General features: G+C 35.5%; 1 protein-coding gene across 1 annotated transcript; it reads right to left on the minus strand.

The window, feature by feature from the left end:
• Positions 1-17,426: 17,426 nt before the first annotated feature.
• On the minus strand, positions 17,427-18,643 carry LOC127084495 (protein LIGHT-DEPENDENT SHORT HYPOCOTYLS 5). The gene has a single exon (XM_051024953.1). The coding sequence runs from the start codon at positions 18,287-18,289 to the stop codon at positions 17,612-17,614; it is 678 nt and encodes a 225-aa protein (XP_050880910.1). The 5' UTR covers positions 18,290-18,643; the 3' UTR covers positions 17,427-17,611.
• Positions 18,644-20,864: the final 2,221 nt, after the last annotated feature.

The following is a 20,864-nucleotide window of genomic DNA, read 5'->3' on the forward strand; positions in this document are numbered from 1 at the left end:
ATGTCTGGTCGAGCTTTTCCTATTCGTCCGTTGACGTCTAGTCGTGGTTTCTCTTCCTATTCATTGTCTTTCGATGTCTAGTCGTGGCTTCTTTCTCCAATTCATCCGTCGATGTCTGGTTGAGTACTTCCTATTCATCGTCTTTCGATGTCTAGTCGTGGTTTCTTTCTCCCATTCATCCGTTGATGTCTGGTCGAGCTTTTCCTATTCGTCCGTTGACGTCTAGTCGTGGTTTCTCTTCCCTTTCATCGTCTTTCGATGTCTAGTCGTGATTTCTTTCTCCCATTCATCCGTTGATGTCTGGTTGAGTCCTTCCTATTCGTCCTTTGGCGTCTAGTCGTGATTTCTCTTCCTATTCATCGTCTTTCGATGTCTAGTCGAGGTTTCTTTCTCCCATTCATCCGTTGATGTCTGGTTGAGTCCTTCCTATTCGTCCTTCGGCGTCTAGTCGTGGTTTCTCTTCCTATTCATCGTCTTTCGATGTCTAGTCGTGGTTTCTTTCTCCCATTCATCCGTTGATGTCTGGTCGAGCTTTTCCTATTCGTCCGTTGACGTCTAGTCGTCGTTTCTCTTCCTATTCGTCTGTTGACGTCTAGTCGTGGTTTCTCTTCCTATTCATCGTCTTTCGATATCTAGTCGTGGTTTCTTTCTCCCATTCATCCGTCGATGTCTGGTTGAGTCCTTCCTATTCATCGTCTTTCGATGTCTAGTCGTGGTTTCTTTCTCCCATTCATCCGTTGATGTCTGGTCGAGCTTTTCCTATTCGTCCGTTGACGTCTAGTCGTGGTTTCTCTTCCTATTCATCGTCTTTCAATGTCTAGTCGTGGTTTCTTTCTCCCATTCATCCGTTGATGTCTGGTTGAGTCCTTCCTATTCGTCCTTTGGCGTCTAGTCGTGGTTTCTCTTCCTATTCATCGTCTTTCGATGTCTAGTCGTGGTTTCTTTCTCCCATTCATCCGTTGATGTCTGGTTGAGTCCTTCCTATTCGTCCTTCGGCGTCTAGTCGTGGTTTCTCTTCATATTCATCGTCTTTCGATGTCTAGTCGTGGTTTCTTTCTCCCATTCATCCATTGATGTCTGGTCGAGCTTTTACTATTCGTCCGTTGACGTCTAGTCGTGGTTTCTCTTCCTATTCGTCCGTTGACGTCTCGTCGTGGTTTCTCTTCCTATTCATCGTCTTTCGATGTCTAGTCGTGGTTTCTTTCTCCCATTCATCCGTCTATGTCTGGTTGAGTCCTTCCTATTCATCGTCTTTCGATGTCTAGTCGTGGTTTCTTTCTCCCATTCATCCGTTGATGTCTGGTCGAGCTTTTCCTATTCGTCCGTTGACGTCTAGTCGTGGTTTCTCTTCCTATTCATTGTCTTTCGATGTCTAGTCGTGGTTTCTTTCTCCCATTCATCCGTCGATGTCTGGTTGAGTCCTTCCTATTCATCGTCTTTCGATGTCTAGTCGTGGTTTCTTTCTCCCATTCATCCGTTGATGTCTGGTCGAGCTTTTCCTATTCGTCCGTTGACGTCTAGTCGTGGTTTCTCTTCCCTTTCATCGTCTTTCGATGTCTAGTCGTGATTTCTTTCTCCCATTCATCTGTTGATGTCTGGTTGAGTCCTTCCTATTCGTCCTTTGGCGTCTAGTCGTGGTTTCTCTTCCTATTCATCGTCTTTCGATGTCTAGTCGTGGTTTCTTTCTCCCATTCTTCCGTTGATGTCTGGTTGAGTCCTTCCTATTCGTTCGTTGACGTCTAGTCGTGGTTTCTCTTTATTCCTATTTGTCCGTTGACGTCTAGTCTTTGCTTCTTTATTCCCATTCATCGTCTTTCGATGTCTGGTCGTGGTTCCTTTTTCCGATAAAAATCAAATCCCTAGTAGAGTCGTTGGTAAGTGCCTTGTCTGGTCCAATGATAAATATCAGATCCCCAGTGGAAGTTGCCATTGGTGAACATTCTTTGATTCATCCCCCGCAGAGTGCAAATTTCTACGGTTCTTTGATATTCAATCCCTGTTTACCTTGAAGGTCTGACAGCCATTGCTCTCATCCGTTCAAGTTCCCAGCTGATTGAATAGGGGCAGCTGTAGCACCTCAAATTTGCACCCCCCATTTGTACATTCATTTCATTTTTAGGTCATTAACATTGTATAGTGGATTGCATTTCATCAGTCAAAACTGGTTAGGAGAATTCATCTGTGCAAGAGAGCAAAGGTTTTCCATGAGATAAAGGCCCTATGGTTTTTCTAAAGAGCTTATGTGAACCCAAGGTTCATTTTGATGCAATTTGGCCAAGTGTTGAAAGCTCAAAGTCCACAGTCCAGTTTCAGGTCATCTGGGGCCCATAAAAGTCAACTGCAAGTCAACTGAGGGCTAGGAGGTGGAGAAATGGTTTGAGACACTCCATTCATGTCCAAAAGAGGTTTATTCATCATGTCAAACTCATACCTTGAAGATTTTGAAGCCAGATTAAAAGTTTCCCAAAATGGAAAGTGACCTGTAATTTCAAGTTTCCAAAAATGGCAAGTTTTTAGACCAACTTCAACTCAACTTTACAACATCAAAGAAGCTTCAAATGAAATTTTGTCCAACATGAAAGTTGAAGATATTTCTCTCCCATTTCCAAAAAGTCCAAGATCATGAGCATCTGATGAATGGTTGAGGAGATATGACCAAATCATTGCCAAGTGTGCATGGAACTTCAAAAGGCCATAACTTTTGATTCATAACTCCAAATTTGGTGCCTCTTTTTCTAAAATGCTTCTCATGACATGAACTTTCCAAATCATTCATCACATTGCATGAAATTTGAACATATGGTCATTTGCTTATTCATGAAGATTTTGGAGGGAAAATCATAAATTTAAAATTGGTGCATCATGGGAACAAATCACCATTGCCATTGTGTTAATTGGGAGTTTTTAAGTGAAAATGATCATGCATTTAACACTGTTCACGTGTGCATGCTTCATGCACCACCAATTTTGCCAAACACCTTATTTTTCACTTAATTCCAACTAAACATGATTAATTTTGATTAAGAGTGGATTAGTGGAGCATATATATACATAATCATAACAGAATTTTGATCTCTTCATCATTTCTAGATCTAGAACTTTTTTCCCTCCAAAATTTTCTCTCCACCATAATTCAAAAATTCTTCAAAGAACACTTGATTTTTCTTCCATATTCTTGTTCTCTAGTATTGATTTAGTGCAGATCAAGCATTGGATCGTTGAATTCGAGCAGAATTTATGCATACTCCAAGCAAGAACATGAAGATGGAAATTGTTGATTGAGCTAGATCCAAGCATCTCCAGGCCTCAATTTCAACTTCAGAAGTCATTACAAGTGTTCAGGAGTGAATTTGGATGCTTGCTAAGCCTTGAATCCACCACTGCCATTGTTGGAGCTTCAAGAGGTCACATTTTCGCATCTCTTAATTCATGTTTATATGCATATAATATTGTAGTCCTTTGCATGCTGATCACACTGATATAAAACTCTTGAAAAACGGACAAATATTGAGAGAGTTATGAGAGATTAAAGTTTGGTGTTCATGAGTGTTCTTGATCGATTCTTAAAATATACTAGGAATTAGGCCAAAATATTAGTGGATTCGTGATCTACACGTCAAGACGAATCCAACCATATATAATTTCGCTAATTCTGGAAAAAAAATGTGCAGCTATTGTTCATCCACCGTTTTCATGAGGAAGACGGTGGTTTCCACCATAGGACCACCGGCCATGAATAGTGTGCGCCACCGCGCCTGCAAACCCTAGGAAGAAGCAAAACGACGTCGTTTTGCTAGCGAACCAACCCCCCCTTCGAATCCCCGCTCCAGCATTTCCTTCATTTTTTCGATTTATTTTCCACTTAATGAAACGACGTAGTTTTAGGCCACGTTCATCATTATTTCATTTTTTTTTCAATTTTTATTTCATTTTGTGCATGAACTTCAAAAAATCATAACTACTAGAATAATGATCCAAATAATGCCAGGTTTTTTTCTACATGATCCTTGAGATGTCTAGAATTTTATGATGTTGGTTTTATGATTTTATCGTTTCTGGAAATTAAATGGTGCTAGACTCTTTGAACATGTATCCTTTTGTGACCTTACTTCATTCTTCCTATCATAAAATGCTCAATATTGATCCAAATGCCATGAAATTTTGCATGATGATTGTTAACATGATGATGGATTTTTGTGATTTTATTTGGCATTTTTTGCTATTTTCTTCACTGTTTGGGACACATGTACTTTAGGTGTGACAATTTGTGTCACACAATTGGTTAGTTTGCTTATGCATTTTCATATCCATATCAAATGAGCTCCTCTGTTTATGATTTTTGGCATGATGATTATGTTGGACATGTTGATTGCTCATGAATTTTTCCATGATTGTTTGAGTCATTTCTGATTTAATATGGAATTTTGATTCTGGTTGACCAATTGAATGCACCTTTTACTTGCCTCGCTTTCTCTTGCACATGAAATGGATTTGCCTAATGCTTTTGACTTTGTCCTTTTTAGGACATGTTCATGATTGATTAAAGTTGCTTTGTGTGGAGTATTAGCTTCTGTTTTGGATTTTTTCCCCACTTTTGACCCTAGGCTTTGACCTAGGGGTTTGAACTCACATTTGAGTTGTGCATTTCAGGTTCAAGCTTCTAGTCTTGATGGATGATGTTGATTTCATAAATTGAGATGCAAAATGATGTGCTTCACTAACATTTGTTGTGTTGTAGGTTCCTTGGAGAGGAACTCACTTGATTGTTTGCCACTTGTTGGCTTGACTTGTTGTGTATATTAGTTGTCTGACTGTTGTTGTCTGTTGACTATTTGTCTGAATACCATACTTATTGGTTGGTTGTTTACACAGGTACTTTAGCCGCTTTAACTCATCATTTGAGTTGTTTTGCTTTGCTTGTGGTTGGCATACCACCTAGGTAACTTCCTATTCTTCATGTAGTCTGGAAGACCTATCATGTTACTTTGGCAGGCACCTGTCTGAAGCCCTCCTTAAGAGGCAATGCTTGTGGTTGTTTATCTTTGTGCCTTGTACATTCAAAGACCTCCTAAGTGAAGAGGAATTGGCAGATAAAAGTGATGTGCAATCCATCCCCTGCTATTCAGTTATGTATTTCATCTTGCTCACACCATGTGTTGATGCACTTTGAATAAAAACCCAAAATCTTGTTGTGTCAGTCGTGTGGAATAGAGTCCCACATTCTGGACTCCCACACTTTCATTGATTGAAGCTCTCCCAGGCCAGGGATAAGAGCTATGAGGTCCTACCCTCATTACCTTTTCATCTGCTTCACCCTAACTCTCAATGCTAGGGTTAAGAGCTCAAAAACCCTTTTCCAGTTGGCTTGTTTGTCGAGGTTGATTTGACCCCTTGACTAAAGCCCCGCCTTGTATGAGCCACTTGTTTGCATATAGTGTGCGTGCTTGCTCTTGTGCTTGTGTTTGCTTATGTGTTGTGTTAGACTAGCTTGCTTCCTGTGCAAGTTAGGACTAGAGACCTCAACATAGGGCATGACAACTTCTAGGCTCGAGTCGTAGTCTCCCTAGTAGCTTGTTATCTCCCTAGTCTCTGGTTAGGATAGAAGTTCTTTCCCTGTTAAGGGGAACTACGTCGCCCTGATCCTCATACCAGATGAGGTACGTAGGCAGGAGATGAGCTGATCTCTCCGGGCGCCCTTTTCTTTTTCAACCCCCTTGTGTGTGTTTGGAGTCTGACGTAAGTCCAGCGATTGGCAGTCGGTTTCCTGTGGTTGTTGTTTGTCTGGAGTCTGACGTAAGTCCAGCGATTGGCAGTCGGTTTCCTGTGTTTGGTGTTTGTCTGGAGTCTGACATAAGTCCAGCGATTGGCAGTCGGTTTCCTGTGTGTGTTTGTTTGTTTGGAGTCTGACGTAAGTCCAGCGATTGGCAGTCGGTGTCCTGTGTGTGTTTTGTTTGGCGTGCGTTAGCCGAGCTACGAGTGCTCTGATTCTTTCTCTGGTTAGAGAAGATACGTATGCATAGGATGCGATATCCTAGCGAGCACGTTTCCCATTCCCCCCGAACTACGTCGACTCTGATGTTTGTGTCCGACAAACTACGTAGGCCCAGGATGCGACATCCTGCTGAGTCCGCTTTCTCCGTCTTTCATCTGTGTTTCACTCCAGTTGTGTGCAGTTTTGAGCAGATATTTATTTAGCAACCTTTCTTCTATTCTTTCTGAGCGTGGATCCCGTCGAGTACGACGGATGCGTAGGGGTGCTAATACCTTCCCTTCGCATAACCGACTCCCAATCCCATCAGTCTCTGGTCGTGAGACCATGTCCTTTCCAGGTTTACTTCGAGCGTTTCCTTTCCCTCCTTCGGGATAAATAACGCACGGTGGCGGCTATGTGTCTTTTTCCCGCCGGTTTTTCGCGTAATGCGTCACTGAAGGTAGGACTTCTGAATGTTGTCTTGCTTCTGAAGGTTTCAAGAGGCCATGTAGAGTTAGACAGATAACAAGGAAACTTGCAGACTTTGAGTTGCTACAATATATTGAGATTGATTCTGAAAGGGAAGTCATATAGAGTTCCATAACAGTGGACTCTGAACCCGTCAACATCAATGAGTTCTCAAGAATAAGGTGTGGGTGAATGCCATGAAGGAAGAGCTTGAGGCCATTGAAAGAAACAAGAAATGGGAATTTACTATTCTACCCCAGAACAAGAAATTCATTAGTGTGAGATGGGTTTTCAAGATAAAGATGAAGTCAAATGGTTCAATTGCTAATCATAAAGCAAGGTTAGTAGCTAGAGGATTCCTACAAAATTCTAGTTTAGACTACTTTGAAGTGTTTGCACTTGTAGCTAGACATGAAACCACAAGGTTGGTTATTGATATAGATGCAAATAGGAATTGGCCTCTGATACATTTAGATGTAAAGTCATCTTTTCTGAATGGTCCATTGCAAGAAAAGGTTCATGTGTTACAACATCCTCGATTTGTGAAAGAGAACAAATAAGGAATGGTATACAAACTACATAAAGCCTTGTATGGGCTGAAACAAGCTCCAGGAGCCTGGAATCCAAAAACTGGTTCATTTTTCAAGCATTTGGGGTTCAGGAAATGTGAAATTGAATATGGTGTGTATGTGCAACATGCTTCTGATGGCAATGTCATTTTGGTGTCTCTTTATGTGGATGACATACTTCTGACAAGGAGTTATACTTCTAAGATAAACAAGTTCAAAAAGATGTTGATGAATGCATTTGATCTGACTGACCTTAGAAATATGATATATTTTCTAGGAATGAATATTTTTCATTCTGAGAAGAGAATTATTGTGCACCAACTAAATTATGAAATTTTGAGCTGTTGAAGAGATTTAAGTTGATGAATTATAAATCAACAATCATACCCGCTAAGACAAACCATAAACTGGACTCTGATGATGATGGTGATGACGTAGATGCTACAACCTTAAAACAATTGGTTGGTTGTCTAAGATATTTGTGTAACACCATGTCGGACATATGTTATACAGTTGGAATAGTGAGTAGGTTTATGAGTAAACCAATATGGTCACATTATCAAGCTGCAGTCAGGATTCTGTGGTATGTAAAAGGGTCTCTAAGGCATGGAATTTTGTTTCTGTCTGGAGTGTCAGATGTTGCTGAGTTGATATGTTACTCGGACTCTAACTAGTGTGGAGACGGAGTAGACATAAAAAGCACTACAAGATACATGTTTATGTATCTGAGAGCCCCCATTTCTTGGCGTTCCAAGAGGCCACCGGTGGTTGCATTGTCAACCTGTGAATCTGAATACATAGCTGGTGATTTGTCAACTTGTCAGGTTGTTTAGATGATGAATTTGATGCAGGAACTGAAGTTCAAAGTGAGTAAACTAGTAAAGTTGATGATTGACAACAAATCAGCCATAAGTCTTGCTAAGAATCCAGTGATTCATGGAAGATGCAAGCACATTGATACCAAGTAGCATTTTCTGCGCAATCAGGTTCATAATAGGGTACTTAAGGTTGTTCATGCCAACACTTAGAAGCAACTTGCAGATGTACTGACCAAGACAATCAAAATTGAACACTTCATCAATCCAAGGGATGAAATTGATGTTGTTGATTTTTAAACATGAATGTGAATTAGAGGATGGTGTTGAATGTAATCCAATATTCAAGATTGTTTTGTTTTCATTTCATTTACATTTAAGTTTGCATTTGTATTTGAATTTGGATCATTATATATAAAGCCAAATTGAGTTGAATTTGTAACAAAATTATTAGTTCTTCCATTTTTAGAAAGTTAGTTAGAAAACTTTCACCCTCACTTCTCATACTTTCATCTTCATCTTCTTAAACTCTTTTGTATTGTTAATGGAGGTTTATTATTGAACTCCAACAAGTATCACTCGACCGTCTCTCCCAGACAATTCCTTAAAGTTTAAAATAATATATGCAAAGAATGTTGTTAGCTAAATTACTAGTATTTGACAAAAACATTACAATAAATAATACTACCAGAGTCGTCTTAAGTTTTTGGAGGCCCTGTGTAGATTATGTTGGTAAAAAATAAAAGAGAGATAAAGAGAGTATGAAGGAGAAACAAGAAAAATAATAGTAAAAATAAATAAGAATGATTATAAGAACATTAAGAAAATGTTAAATAATAACCATTCATCTTTCTTGTTTTATTGGCTATAAAAGCCTTGTATCTTTCATTTGTAATACATCAAAACATAATTTCAAAAAATAATTTTAGTGTAATTGAGTTGTGAAATTTTCATGTGAGGATGTTAATGAATTTATAGATTTCATTTTCATTAAGGTTGTGCGCTTCAGCGTTAATTTGTTTTTCCATAAATCTTATAATATGGGGAAATTTTGTGTAGTTTCCTAACAACTGGTATCATAGCCAGTTGGTTGATTTTTTAATATTTCTAGCAAAGAAATTTTTAGAGAGGATCCCGAGGAAGTCAGATTTAAGTGGGAGTGATGGCTGCAGAGGAAGGAAAAATGAAGATTGAAAAGTTCGATGGTGTAGACTTTAGCTTTTGGAAGATGCAGATTGAAGATTATCTATATGAGAAAAAGCTACATCAACCTCTAATGGAAAAGAATCTAGATTCGATGAAGGAAGATGAGTGGAACCTTCTCGATAGGAAAGCACTTGGGTTTATTCAATTGTCATTATCTCGGAATGTTGCTTTTAACATTGCAAAGGAGAAGACAACCACTGGTCTTTTGAAGGCTCTTTCCAGCATGTATGAAAAGCCTTCAGCATCAAATAAAGTTCATTTGATGAGACAGTTATTTACGCTTCGAATGTCATAAGACACATCAATTGCATAACATATCAATGAACTAAATATTGTAACAACCCTATTGAGTTCGGTTGAAATTGAGTTTGACAATGAAGTACGAACATTGATACTTTTGTCTTCCTTACCAGATAGTTGGAGTGCTACTGTCACATCAGTGAGTAGCTCGTCAGGAAGTACAAAGATGAAATTTGATGATGTTTGTGATCTGGTTCTCATTGAAGAGATCCTGTAGAGAGAGTTGAGTGAATCATCATCCTCTTCAATATTACATACAGAGGCAAGAGGAAGAAATTCAACCAGGGGATGTGGACTTGGTAAATCAAAGGACCGACGATCCAAATCTACAAATCATCGTAGTTTCCATAATTCGAAGACTATCGAATGTTGGAATTATGGAAAGAATGGGAATTACAAAAATCAATGTAGAATCCCACCAAAGAATCAAGAGGTAAAGAATGAAACAAATGTTTCTTCCACTTTAAGAGGAGAATACGCGTTGATATGTTCTTTGGAGAATAAGGAAGAGTCTTGGGTGTTAGACTTTGGAGCATCCTTCCATGCCACTTCCCATAAATAAATATTTAATAATCATATCTCTAGAAGCCTCGGTAAAGATTACCTCAGTAATGAGGCATCATGTGAGATTGCAGGTAAAGGTGTAATGAAGATCAAGTTGGGTGGGTCTGAATGGGAATTGAAAAATGTAAGACATATTCCCGACCTGACAATGAACTTAATCTAAGTAGGCCAGTTGGCTAGTGAAGGCTACACAACAGTCTTCCATGGTGATCAATGGAAGATTTCAAAGGGTTCAATGACAGTTGCTCGAGACGAAAAAGGTGGTACTCTTTACAAGATTTCTGTTGTGAAAAATGAAAGTCCCAATCTATGGCACCAGAGATTAGGCCATATAAGTGAGAAAGAGATGAAGATCATGCACTCAAACAGAAAACTACCAGGTCTTAGGTCAATATAAATTGACATGTGTGAAGACTGTATACTTGGAAAGTAGAAGTGAGTTAACTTTCAGACAAGTGGGAGAACCCAAAAGAAGGAAATACTTGAGCTTGTTCACTCTGATGTTTGGGTTCCAACTACCGTCTCATTTATTGGTGGGAAGAAATACTTTGTAACTTTTATTTATGATCACTTCAAAAAGGTGTGGGTATACTTTCTAAAATATAAGTCCGAAGTATTTGAGGTTTTCAAGATGTGGAAAGCCATGGTAGAAAATGAGACATGATTGAAGATCAAAAAGCTCAAAAGTGGCAATGGTGGTGAAGATGAAGACATCGGATTTAAGAAGTTATGCTATGAGCATGGAATCAGAATGGAGAGGACCATGACAGGTACACCTCAACACAATGGTGTGGCTGAGCATATGAATCGAACATTGACTGAAAGAGCTAGAAGCTTGTGTTTGCAGTCGGGCTTACCGAAGCAGTTCTGGGCAGAGGCAGTCAGCATAACATCTTACTTAATCAACTGAGGTCCATCGGTTCCATTGGAACATAGAATACCAGAAGAGGTATGGAGCGGAAAAGACGTAAAAATCTCACATCTTAGAGTTTTGGGTTGTGTAACATATGCGCACATTAGTGATCAAGGCAGGAATAAGCTTGATCATAAATCAAAGAAGTGCACTTTCATCGACTATGGTGAGGATGAGTTTGGCTATCGAATGTGGGATGAAGATAACAGAAAGATGATATGTAGTAGAGATGTGATCTTCAATGAAAGAGTTATGTACAATGACATGTATAACACAACCACCAATGACTCAAAATTAAATGACCCAGTTTAGGCAGAGGTGGATGATATCTCGAAAAGTCCTATAATTGAGAATCCTCAGTCAGAGGAATCAACTGAATAATGCAGTGAGCAATAATATGATGCATCAAAGATTCGTACTTCAAATCCTATATTGAGAAGGTCTTCTCGGCCTCATGTTCCCAACAAGAAATACATGGACTACATGTTGCTAACTGATAGAGGTGAGCCTGAAGAATATATAGAAGCATGTCAGACCACATATGCTAGTAAGTGTGAGCTTGCAATGAAAGATGAGATGAAGTCTTTAATCTCCAACCACACATGGGAACTAGGTGAGTTACCTAGTGGAAAGAAGGCACTTCACAAAAAATGGGTATATTGAGTAAAAGAGGACCATGATGGTTTTAAGTGATACATAGCCCGACTAGTTGTCAAAGGATTTCAGCAAAAGGAAGGAGTTGATTACACTAAAATCTTTGCTCCAATTGTGAAGCTCAACACTATCAGGTCAGTTTTAAGTATTGTGGCCAGCAAAGAACTATACCTTGAACAATTGGATGTGAAAACTGCATTTCTTCACGGAGACTTAGACTAGGAGATCTACATGCACCAACATGAAGGTTTCTTAGAGGAAGGTAAACATAATACGGTGTGCAGATTAAAGAAGAGCTTGTATGGACTGAAACAAGCTCCAAGACAGTGGTATATGAAGTTTGAAAACTTCATGCACAAGGAAACTTTCCAAAAGTGAAATGTCGACCACTATTCTTTCTTTAAGAGATATAAGTCCAATTACATCATTTTTCTACTCTATGTCGATGATATGTTAGTAGTAGGTCTAGATATGGATGAAATCAGGAACTTGAAGATGTAGTTATCAAAGGAGTTTGACATGAAGGATTTGGGTCCAACAAAGAGGATTCTTGGAATGCAAATCACGAGAGATAAGCAAAGAGGAATTTTGCAGTTATCTCAAGCAGAATACGTCAACCGTGTTTTGCAAAAATTTAACATGGGAAAGGACAATCCGGTTAGTACACCATTGGCCGGTTATTTTTTCCTATCCAAGAACCAATCCCCTTAAACAGAGGAAGAAAGAGAATTCATGGCTAAGATTCCATATGCTTCATCCATATGAAGTTTGATGTACATAATGGTTTGTACTAGGCCATACATTGGCCATGCAATGGGAGTTATAAGCAAGTTTATGGCAAATCCAAGAAAAACTCATTGGGAAGCAGTCAAGTGGATTTTGCTGTATCTACGAGGCACTGCAGAGAAGTGTCTCTACTTTGGAAAAGGAGAAATAAAAGTACAAGGATACATTGATGCAAACTTTGCCAGTGAAGTTGATCACCGAAGAAGTACGTATGGCTATATATTTATTGTTGGTATTGGAGCAGTTAGTTGGATATCGCAGATACAAAAGATTGTTGCTTTATTCACTACTGAGGTTGAGTACGTATCAGTCACAGAAGCTAGCAGTCACAGAGGCTTCAAGGATTGTTAACAGAGTTGGATTTCATGTAGGAGAAGAGTGTTTTGTATACTGATAGTCAAAGTGCAATACATATAGCAAAGAATTCTGCATTTCATTCAAGAACAAAACACATTGGTCTTCGTTATCACTTCATTAGATCTCTTCTTGAGGATGAGGTACTAACATTAAGCAAGATACAAGGAAGTGAGAATCCAGCTGACATGTTAACAAAGGTGGTGACAATTGACAAACTGAAGTTGTGCTCATCTTCAGTTGGCCTGCTAGAATAATAGATTGATAAAAGTTATTGTTTGACCAAGGTGTGAAGACTGATTAAAATTACTCTTCAAGTGAGAGATTGTTGGTCAAAAATAAAAGAGAGATAAAAAGAGTATTAATGAGAAATAAGAAAAATAATAATAAAAAGAAATAAGAATGATTACGAGAACATTAAGGAAATGTTAAATAATAATCATTCATCTTTCTTGTTTTATTGATTATAAAAGCATTGTATCTTTCATTTGTAATACATCCAAACATAATCTCAATAAATAATTTTAGTATAATTGAGTTCTGAAATTTTCATGTGAGTAGATGTTAATGAATTTATAAATTTCATTTTCATTAAGTTTGTGTGTTTCATCGTTAATTTGTTCTTCCACAAATCTTATAATATTGAGAAATTTGCGTAATTTCCTAACAAATTAATCATATTTCTTAAATGACAAAATAAATAGATACCCTATTTAATTATAGTTTAATCCGATAAATGTTTTATAAGACTTTATTTAACTATAGTTTAACTTCGACAAATTTAAAATTATGTGCGGTAGCCCGCCTTGCACGTATCGAAATATAACCCTCGTTAATAATTAAAATCACTCTTAATTTAAAAAAAAGTGAGATCAATCTAAATGATTAACCCCACTCTAAATAATAGGGGACACTTTTTCCACACTTTAAATTATTGGATTTGGTCCTCCGATTTCTTGATCCCTTACAAGCTTTCCCACTTCTCTGTCCCCCTTATACTTACCCTTTTTCTCCTGCTCAATATCACTCTCCTCGTACAAATTTTCTCTATACCATTCTCACTCACTCAAATAAATCTAAACACAAGCACAAAAAACAGGACCACAGATTGAAAAAAAAAACCCTACAACCTCAAAAAGACAAAGGCATGGTCATGTATATGCAAACATAGAGTTTTGCACGCCAAAGATATTTCCAAAAAATTTACTGTCACAAAATAAGCGAAAAGAGAAGAACCTGATGAGGCCACCACATTATCTCACTGACCAATTGCAAAAACAATGTGTCTATTGAGAGATAATGATTGGTGATTCTTCCCAAGTTTCAAAAAACCAAAATTGCACATTTCAAAAGGCAACAACAAGGGTACTCAATTCCAACAGTACTTCTGTAGGGGCCCTTTTTCAGCTACAATACTTTGCCCAATTTATAAGTCACACTCCGTCCATTTTTGTACTGCCACCATTAATTGTTTCTACAAGTGCAACGAGTTGTTTTAAAATGTGCACGTAAATATATGGTTCAAAATGATGCATGTTTGAGATACTATACCCCACGTGTTACTGTTTTCTATGTTTATTTATGTCACTGTAGACAATGGCATGTGGGTTGGTCCTCTTTATTGCTATGACTTAAGCTAGTATGTATAAATTTCATCAAAATTCAGTTACATGTGGATTTTAGAGACTATAGTTTTCAATTTAGATGTTCGTATATTAGTACAAAATTAGTCTGAATTGTAGTTAAGACCTCAAGAAGGGTCACTCGAATGTGATTCATACTTTAGATGACAGAAGAATTAAGGGTTTTTTTTTTGTATTGGAATAAAAAAAAGTTACATGTAAGAACTTATGTGATGGAACGAGCATGTAAAACACCTTTTAGAAGGTCAAACTTAAAGTTGCACACACAATATACAGATGAAACGAAAGAGTAACAATTAAAGTGAATTTCATAAATAAATAAAAACATGAGAGGAGTTATTTAAAAGAAGAAAGAGGTGAATGAGCAAGTTTCAAAATACAAAGTGGGTAACAATCAAAGCGAGACAATTAGAGAACAAAATAGTCCCAACCATGCTTATAATTACGGCCGCAATATTGCAGATGCAATAGTTTCTGCAAGGATCATAATTATGATATGATTTAAGATTATGTGTCTGAGCCGTATTAAAAATGAAGTGTTTTTTAATATTGTATTTAAAAAAATTTGTTATTAAAATTCACGCCACAACAGCCGTAATACGCATCACAATAACTATAATGACAACAATTACAATATCCACCACCGGCAGTTGCATTCGCTCGTATTAGATTAACACCTCTACTAAGTGAAAATAATGATTAGAAACGCACATAAGATTCTAGTATAAACCTGGAATATTATATCCGATTTGACATCATCAATATTTGTCACTAGAAAAAAGATTTACACAATTTTCTATTTATATACAATAATTTAAAAACAATATTTATCTTAAATGAAATTAAGCCCAAATACGTGCATATTCTTTTTCCAAACCATAAGGTCAATAAAGACACTGTTGAAATTGGTGTTTTTGTTTAGGACAACCACAAGAAGCAGGTGCATTAAGAATAAGGCAAAAATGAACCCCACACACTCTTCCTATATCTAAAAATCTCTTCCCACCCAACAGAAAACACTCCCTTCCCACCCCTCTCATAAATGAACTATAATTTGCAATGACCAATGCACAGAGTGCTACTATCGTTTTATGTAACGACAAATAAGGCAAAAATATTCAGAACTTAAGTGGGATTCTCTTCCCCTTATCAACCTTGTGATCTGGCTCCTTAGCACTTATTTCTGTTCTGAACTGCGTGTCCCACGGAACAGTAAAAATCAATAAATATTATAAATAGTAGTAAAAGCTATAAAAACAAAATAACCAAAGAATGGACAATTCATATTTCGTTGTATTAACTGAAAAAAAAATAGTATTAATTCAATTTTGAGTGTGAAATATAAATATAATTGTTTCCTTTTTGACTTCTCTAGTGAACGAAATGGTTAAAGTGGGCACCGCACATAATAAAGAAAAAACAAAAAATAAAGTGAGAAAATAAAGTTACCTATACGAAATAATTTGGATCTAGAAAAGGCCAGAAAGCGAAAGTTGTTGTTAAATATGAATATTTGTTTTATGGAGAGAGAAGAGAAAAATAATGCTAGAAAAAGAAGAACCAAACAAGAAAGCAATATACAAAGAAATAATTTCGGTACATTATCATGAGTAGATGAATGATGATTTAAGTGGAAAATGGGTCCAAAAATATTCCAAATTGAAATTTGTGAAATGTTATTTTGTTTTGGAGGGAATGGTGGGTCTATGCTATAATAACAAATAGGACATAATTGTATCCAATCCAAATTATAATAATACAAAATGATTAATATATGTAAACAAAGATATAGAATGTAATAAGGGGTATGGTAGGCTAGTAATCCTTTTCACACTTAGGTGGTGGTTTCCAAATAAAATATGAGTAGCAATCACAAGGCATCACTTTTTTTTCATTGATGCTTGTAGCCTACTTATCTTTTAGTAGGTGTTGTTGTCACGGAAAGATATGTCAATTATAGGTATCATAAGGGACACTCAGAATGCTGGTGAATACTCTTGTAATTATACTTTTAAGTAGTACTAGTATAATACTATTAGTGATTACTTATTGGTCTAAATTACAATAAACTGTGATTTAACAATTTACTGATTCTAAACATCATTGAGGGTTAGAAAATAAGCCAAAATTGTGACAGTGAAGAACAAAATCATAGAACAAAAAACACAATCTAAGATCAAGATGTGAGAAAAGAGCACCTGAAACAGAATGTGCAACAAAGAAAAGTTTTGAGAAATGATAAGATAGTGCACGTGTGTTGGGATCATTGTTGATAGATTGAGGCCAGTAGATTCAGAGAAAGAGCCCTTTGGGGACCATATGAATAGTATAGAATTGAAGAATTAGGTCTTCTTTCTTATTGGCTAATTTGACTTTTTTTTCTCTTGTTACTCTATTTTTTCACTAGCAGCATCACCACTAAAACATAAACAAAGATGAAAGGTATGATGAAATTAATTATGATTATCTATCTTTTCTGGAATAATTATGATCATAATCATAATTATGGAAGGGTTGTTAATTGTTATATCTATATCTAGTCTAGCTACAACATTTTGTAAGGATGACAATTTTAGACAAAGACATATCAGTGATTTTTCTTTTCCATTGTTCAAGATATTCAACAAATTAATTGATGGTGTATCAAAGTTCTCACCAAAGGAGCTTCACATAGTGGATTCAAAATATTAAATGTCACTATGAAGGTACAAACTAGAAAACACATAATTATTCCTTCACTCTCCAACATTAAACCCAAAGAAAAAATACCAGCAGCAAGAAAAACAAAGAATATTATGAGTTTTATAAACAAAATAAAAAATGCTTTGGGAGTTTTTTATTTCTGACAATTAGTTCATTCCTACAACAAGTTCCAATGATTATATATATAGCTTCACCATCGTGATTAATGATAGTGCATTGAGTTACTATTCAAAAAGCATTCACTCTACCTTCATAACAAAATCAAAACCATAAGAAAAAAATAGAAACAAAAACACATCAAATGAAAAACCAATAGCAGGTAAAGAAAAATATTAAAAAGAGAATGCTAATAATTAAAAATGTTAATTAATTACTAAATGCCAACTTACTCAAGATTTAGCCAAAATATGGAAAGGAATGATCATGCAAATTGAGCTCAAAAAATACATAATCAAATAATAAGAGTATCTATGGACCAAATTTTGTTGATGGAAAATAGGCATAATAATATTATTAATAATAATAAATATGTAACTTAATAATAATAAGCTTTAATCACAATTAATTTCCTTAGAATTAAAAACTAAAGACATAAAATTAAGAAAAAATGAGGAAAAATAAATAAATATAATTAAGATTACTATACTGTGGTAGCGGTGGCAGTACTAAGAAGTACTTGCATTAGCTGCAGTAGTTGTAGTTGCAGTTGTGCCACCACCAACAACTGTGTTATCACCGGCACCACCGTTACCACCACCGCTATCATCATTAGCACCACCACCACTACTACTCACGGCTGACACTGTCACTGCAGACCTCTTCCTCTTCTTCTTCTCATAAGGAATTCCTCTAGCTTTAGCCTGTCCTTCCCTCACTTCCCTCAAGTAAATTCTCACAGCTTTGGCGCCGAACGGATTAGATTCAGGACGGCCTCCGTTTTCTTCGTAGGCCGCCCTGAGTCGTCCGATCAGCGCATCAAGACTTCCCCAAGCTTGTTTGAGCGGACAAGCGCATGGAGCAGGAGGATTCGGATGCCCGAAATACGGACAACCGGAAACATGAACTTTCGTCTTCCCGAATTGATCGAGATATTTCAAAAACTCGATCACGTGCGCGCCACTGCACCGTGCAAGAGTCAATGGTGGCTTGTGGTTTTGTAGATATTGTAGGAAAGTGTTCCAGTCACGGCGTTTTTGAGATTCGTAACGGCTTGGTGGAGCTTGTGGCGGTGGTGGTGGTGAAGATCCCTCCGGTTGTACGGTAGTTACGGTAACCGTAGGAGAAGTTGTTGGAGGTTCTGAAGATGATGCTCCTGCTACTGCTCCTCCTGATGATGAATCCATGATGATCGAGAAAGTCCTAGAAGCTTCTTTAAAACTAGGGTAAGTAATTAAAAACGTTCAGTTTTTTTTACTTGCAGTGTGAATGAAACGATAGCGTTTTGTTGCTGTGAATGAGAGTGTGTTTAAGTTTTCACAGGGAAAGGGTTTGTTTTTCTGGTTTTGGTGAGAAGAAGAGGAGCGTTTTGTTTGGATTTGGGTTTTGAGAGAGTGAGAAAGAAAAAAGAGAGAAAAAATTGAGAATTTTTTGGGAGAGAGAGATTGATGATGGGACGTTAAAAAGCATTGCTGAATGAATGAAATCAGACTGAGAGAAGAGAATGGTGAAGGGTTGCTTTGCTGACGTGGGTAAGGGACATTTCAAATTAAATATACTTCAATTATATAGCATAATCTTTTTATATTTCTATAGTTTTCTTATTATATTTGTTCAACTAAATCATCGTATTTTTTTAGATAAGCAACTAAATCATTATTGAAATAGTAAGACTTCATCAATTGAGTTACTTCAAAATTTAAAGTAATACTATTTCAGTTCATTAATTTAAAAAGCAACTCAATGTATTTTTTTTCAAAATTGAATTAAAATTTATATAAATAGAGAAAATGATAAATATCACTTAAAAAATTCACATATATAGAATTACACATTTGATGAAAGGGTTCAATAAAATAATAGTATCATTTTAAAGATGAGTTTAATTGAAATGCACTGACAGTGTAAAGATATTTTACACTGTCAGGTAATCACAACCATTGATTTTTTTAGAGAAGTTTGAATTTTTCTATAATCACATGTAAAGTAATCAAAACGGATGATTGTGATATATTGACAGTGTAAAATTTTATCTCTTTAAAGATATCATGTTTTTTTTAATATTATATTAGAATATTTAGAACAATGTTTGAATCTTTTTTACCTATAATTTTTTAATTAAATAAATTTTTAATCTTTGCGGTTATCAACCAACCTATTAACCACTTATAAGAAAAATAAAAAAAGTTATAAAGATTTTATGAAGTTTAATTGTGATACATTATGGATCTAGAAGTAGTTTAGATTAAATTTTAAAAAGTTAATGATATGATAATTATTGTTGATTACCAATTTTTTTTAATAATACAATTATTGAATAAGATAAAAAATATAAGAGGAAATAAAGTCTAACTCATTAAAAATCTAGAAAAATTCAAATATATATATTTTCTATTTTAACTATTGAATCAAAAAATTAATCTTCATATTTTAAATTAAAAATAATTTTAAACCAATTTCGTAATTTTCCATTAAAATTATATTCACTTTAATAATAGTTACTTACTTACTTTATATATATATATATATATATATATATATATATATATATATATATATATATATATATATATATATATATATATATATATATATATATATATATATATATAATTAATGAGGTTTTACAAAATTGTAGAAAAATAATTTTTTATTTATTAATAAATATTTTATAAAATCATTACCATTAAATTTTATTATTTTTTAAAATTAAATAGTCACTTCTTAAATTTGATATTAAATTGTTCCACCTTGATCATCTTTAAATCTAAAATGTTGAATCAAGTCACACAACCAAGTCAAGCATGGTTGGACATTCTTTTTCACACTCTTCTGATTTGAAGTTTAAAATTCTTTAATTAATTGGTAGGTCATAATTTTTTTTTATTTTTGTACCTAAAATTAAAATTAGTTTTTTTTAAATGATAAAATATACCATAGTAAAAATAAAAAATTGATTTCAAAATCATAGTGGAGTGAAATGTGTTTTTATGATCTAATTTTTTTTAAACCGAAAAATCAAATCGTGTTTTACTCTAATATAAGTGTTCTTGGAAAAAGGAATTAATAGTTTTCAGAGTTTGATTTAATTTTTCAAAAAGTTTAACTTTTTTTTCTTTTGTGAATTAAGTTTAATTTAGGATTCTAGATTGAGTAAAAGAAAAGGAGGGAAGACAAATGCAATATGCATTTTGCACAGTATTGGCAAATTCACATGGTGGCCCCTCTGACTGTGAAAGGTTTACCATTCACCACCGGCGGTTCTCCACTCTCTTTCTCTATGTTCATTTCATTCATTCCCTTTCACCACTTTTATAGTATTGTTTTTTGATACACGCGCTCTAGATATTGGATTAATGTGTTTTTCGTTAGCGCGTGTGTAACACGTACTTATAGTAGTTATAGCAGATGTGATGGGCAATAAATGGAGGGTCTTAACATGGTCAAATATTTCATGGCCATGTTTAACGATGGATGCACCTTGTACCCTCATTTTCGTACTTAATTTTTTAAAAAAAATATATATATTATCTTTGTAACCCTAAACATCATATTAATTAGTATTTTTATTTACTTGATCAATGGAATGTTTTTTTTTTGGCAAAAGATGGTCTCAGCCACCACAAAAAAATATATTAGAGAGAAAAATAAGTAGTTCCAGAGATTAAAAAAGTTGAGGGGGGATTGAATAAAAAAGCTCTCAATGAAAAATTCTATAATAAAGAAATTTAATGAAGTTGCGAGAAAATTTCATTAGGATAT

The sequence above is a fragment of the Lathyrus oleraceus genome, chromosome 5, assembly GCF_024323335.1.
Source record: "Lathyrus oleraceus cultivar Zhongwan6 chromosome 5, CAAS_Psat_ZW6_1.0, whole genome shotgun sequence".
Classification (NCBI taxonomy): domain Eukaryota; kingdom Viridiplantae; phylum Streptophyta; class Magnoliopsida; order Fabales; family Fabaceae; genus Lathyrus; species Lathyrus oleraceus.

Excerpts from the sequence above, each read along its gene's own strand:
- LOC127084495 (XM_051024953.1), bottom strand. The coding sequence starts at position 18,289 with ATGGATTCATCATCAGGAGGAGCAGTAGCAGGAGCATCATCTTCAGAA.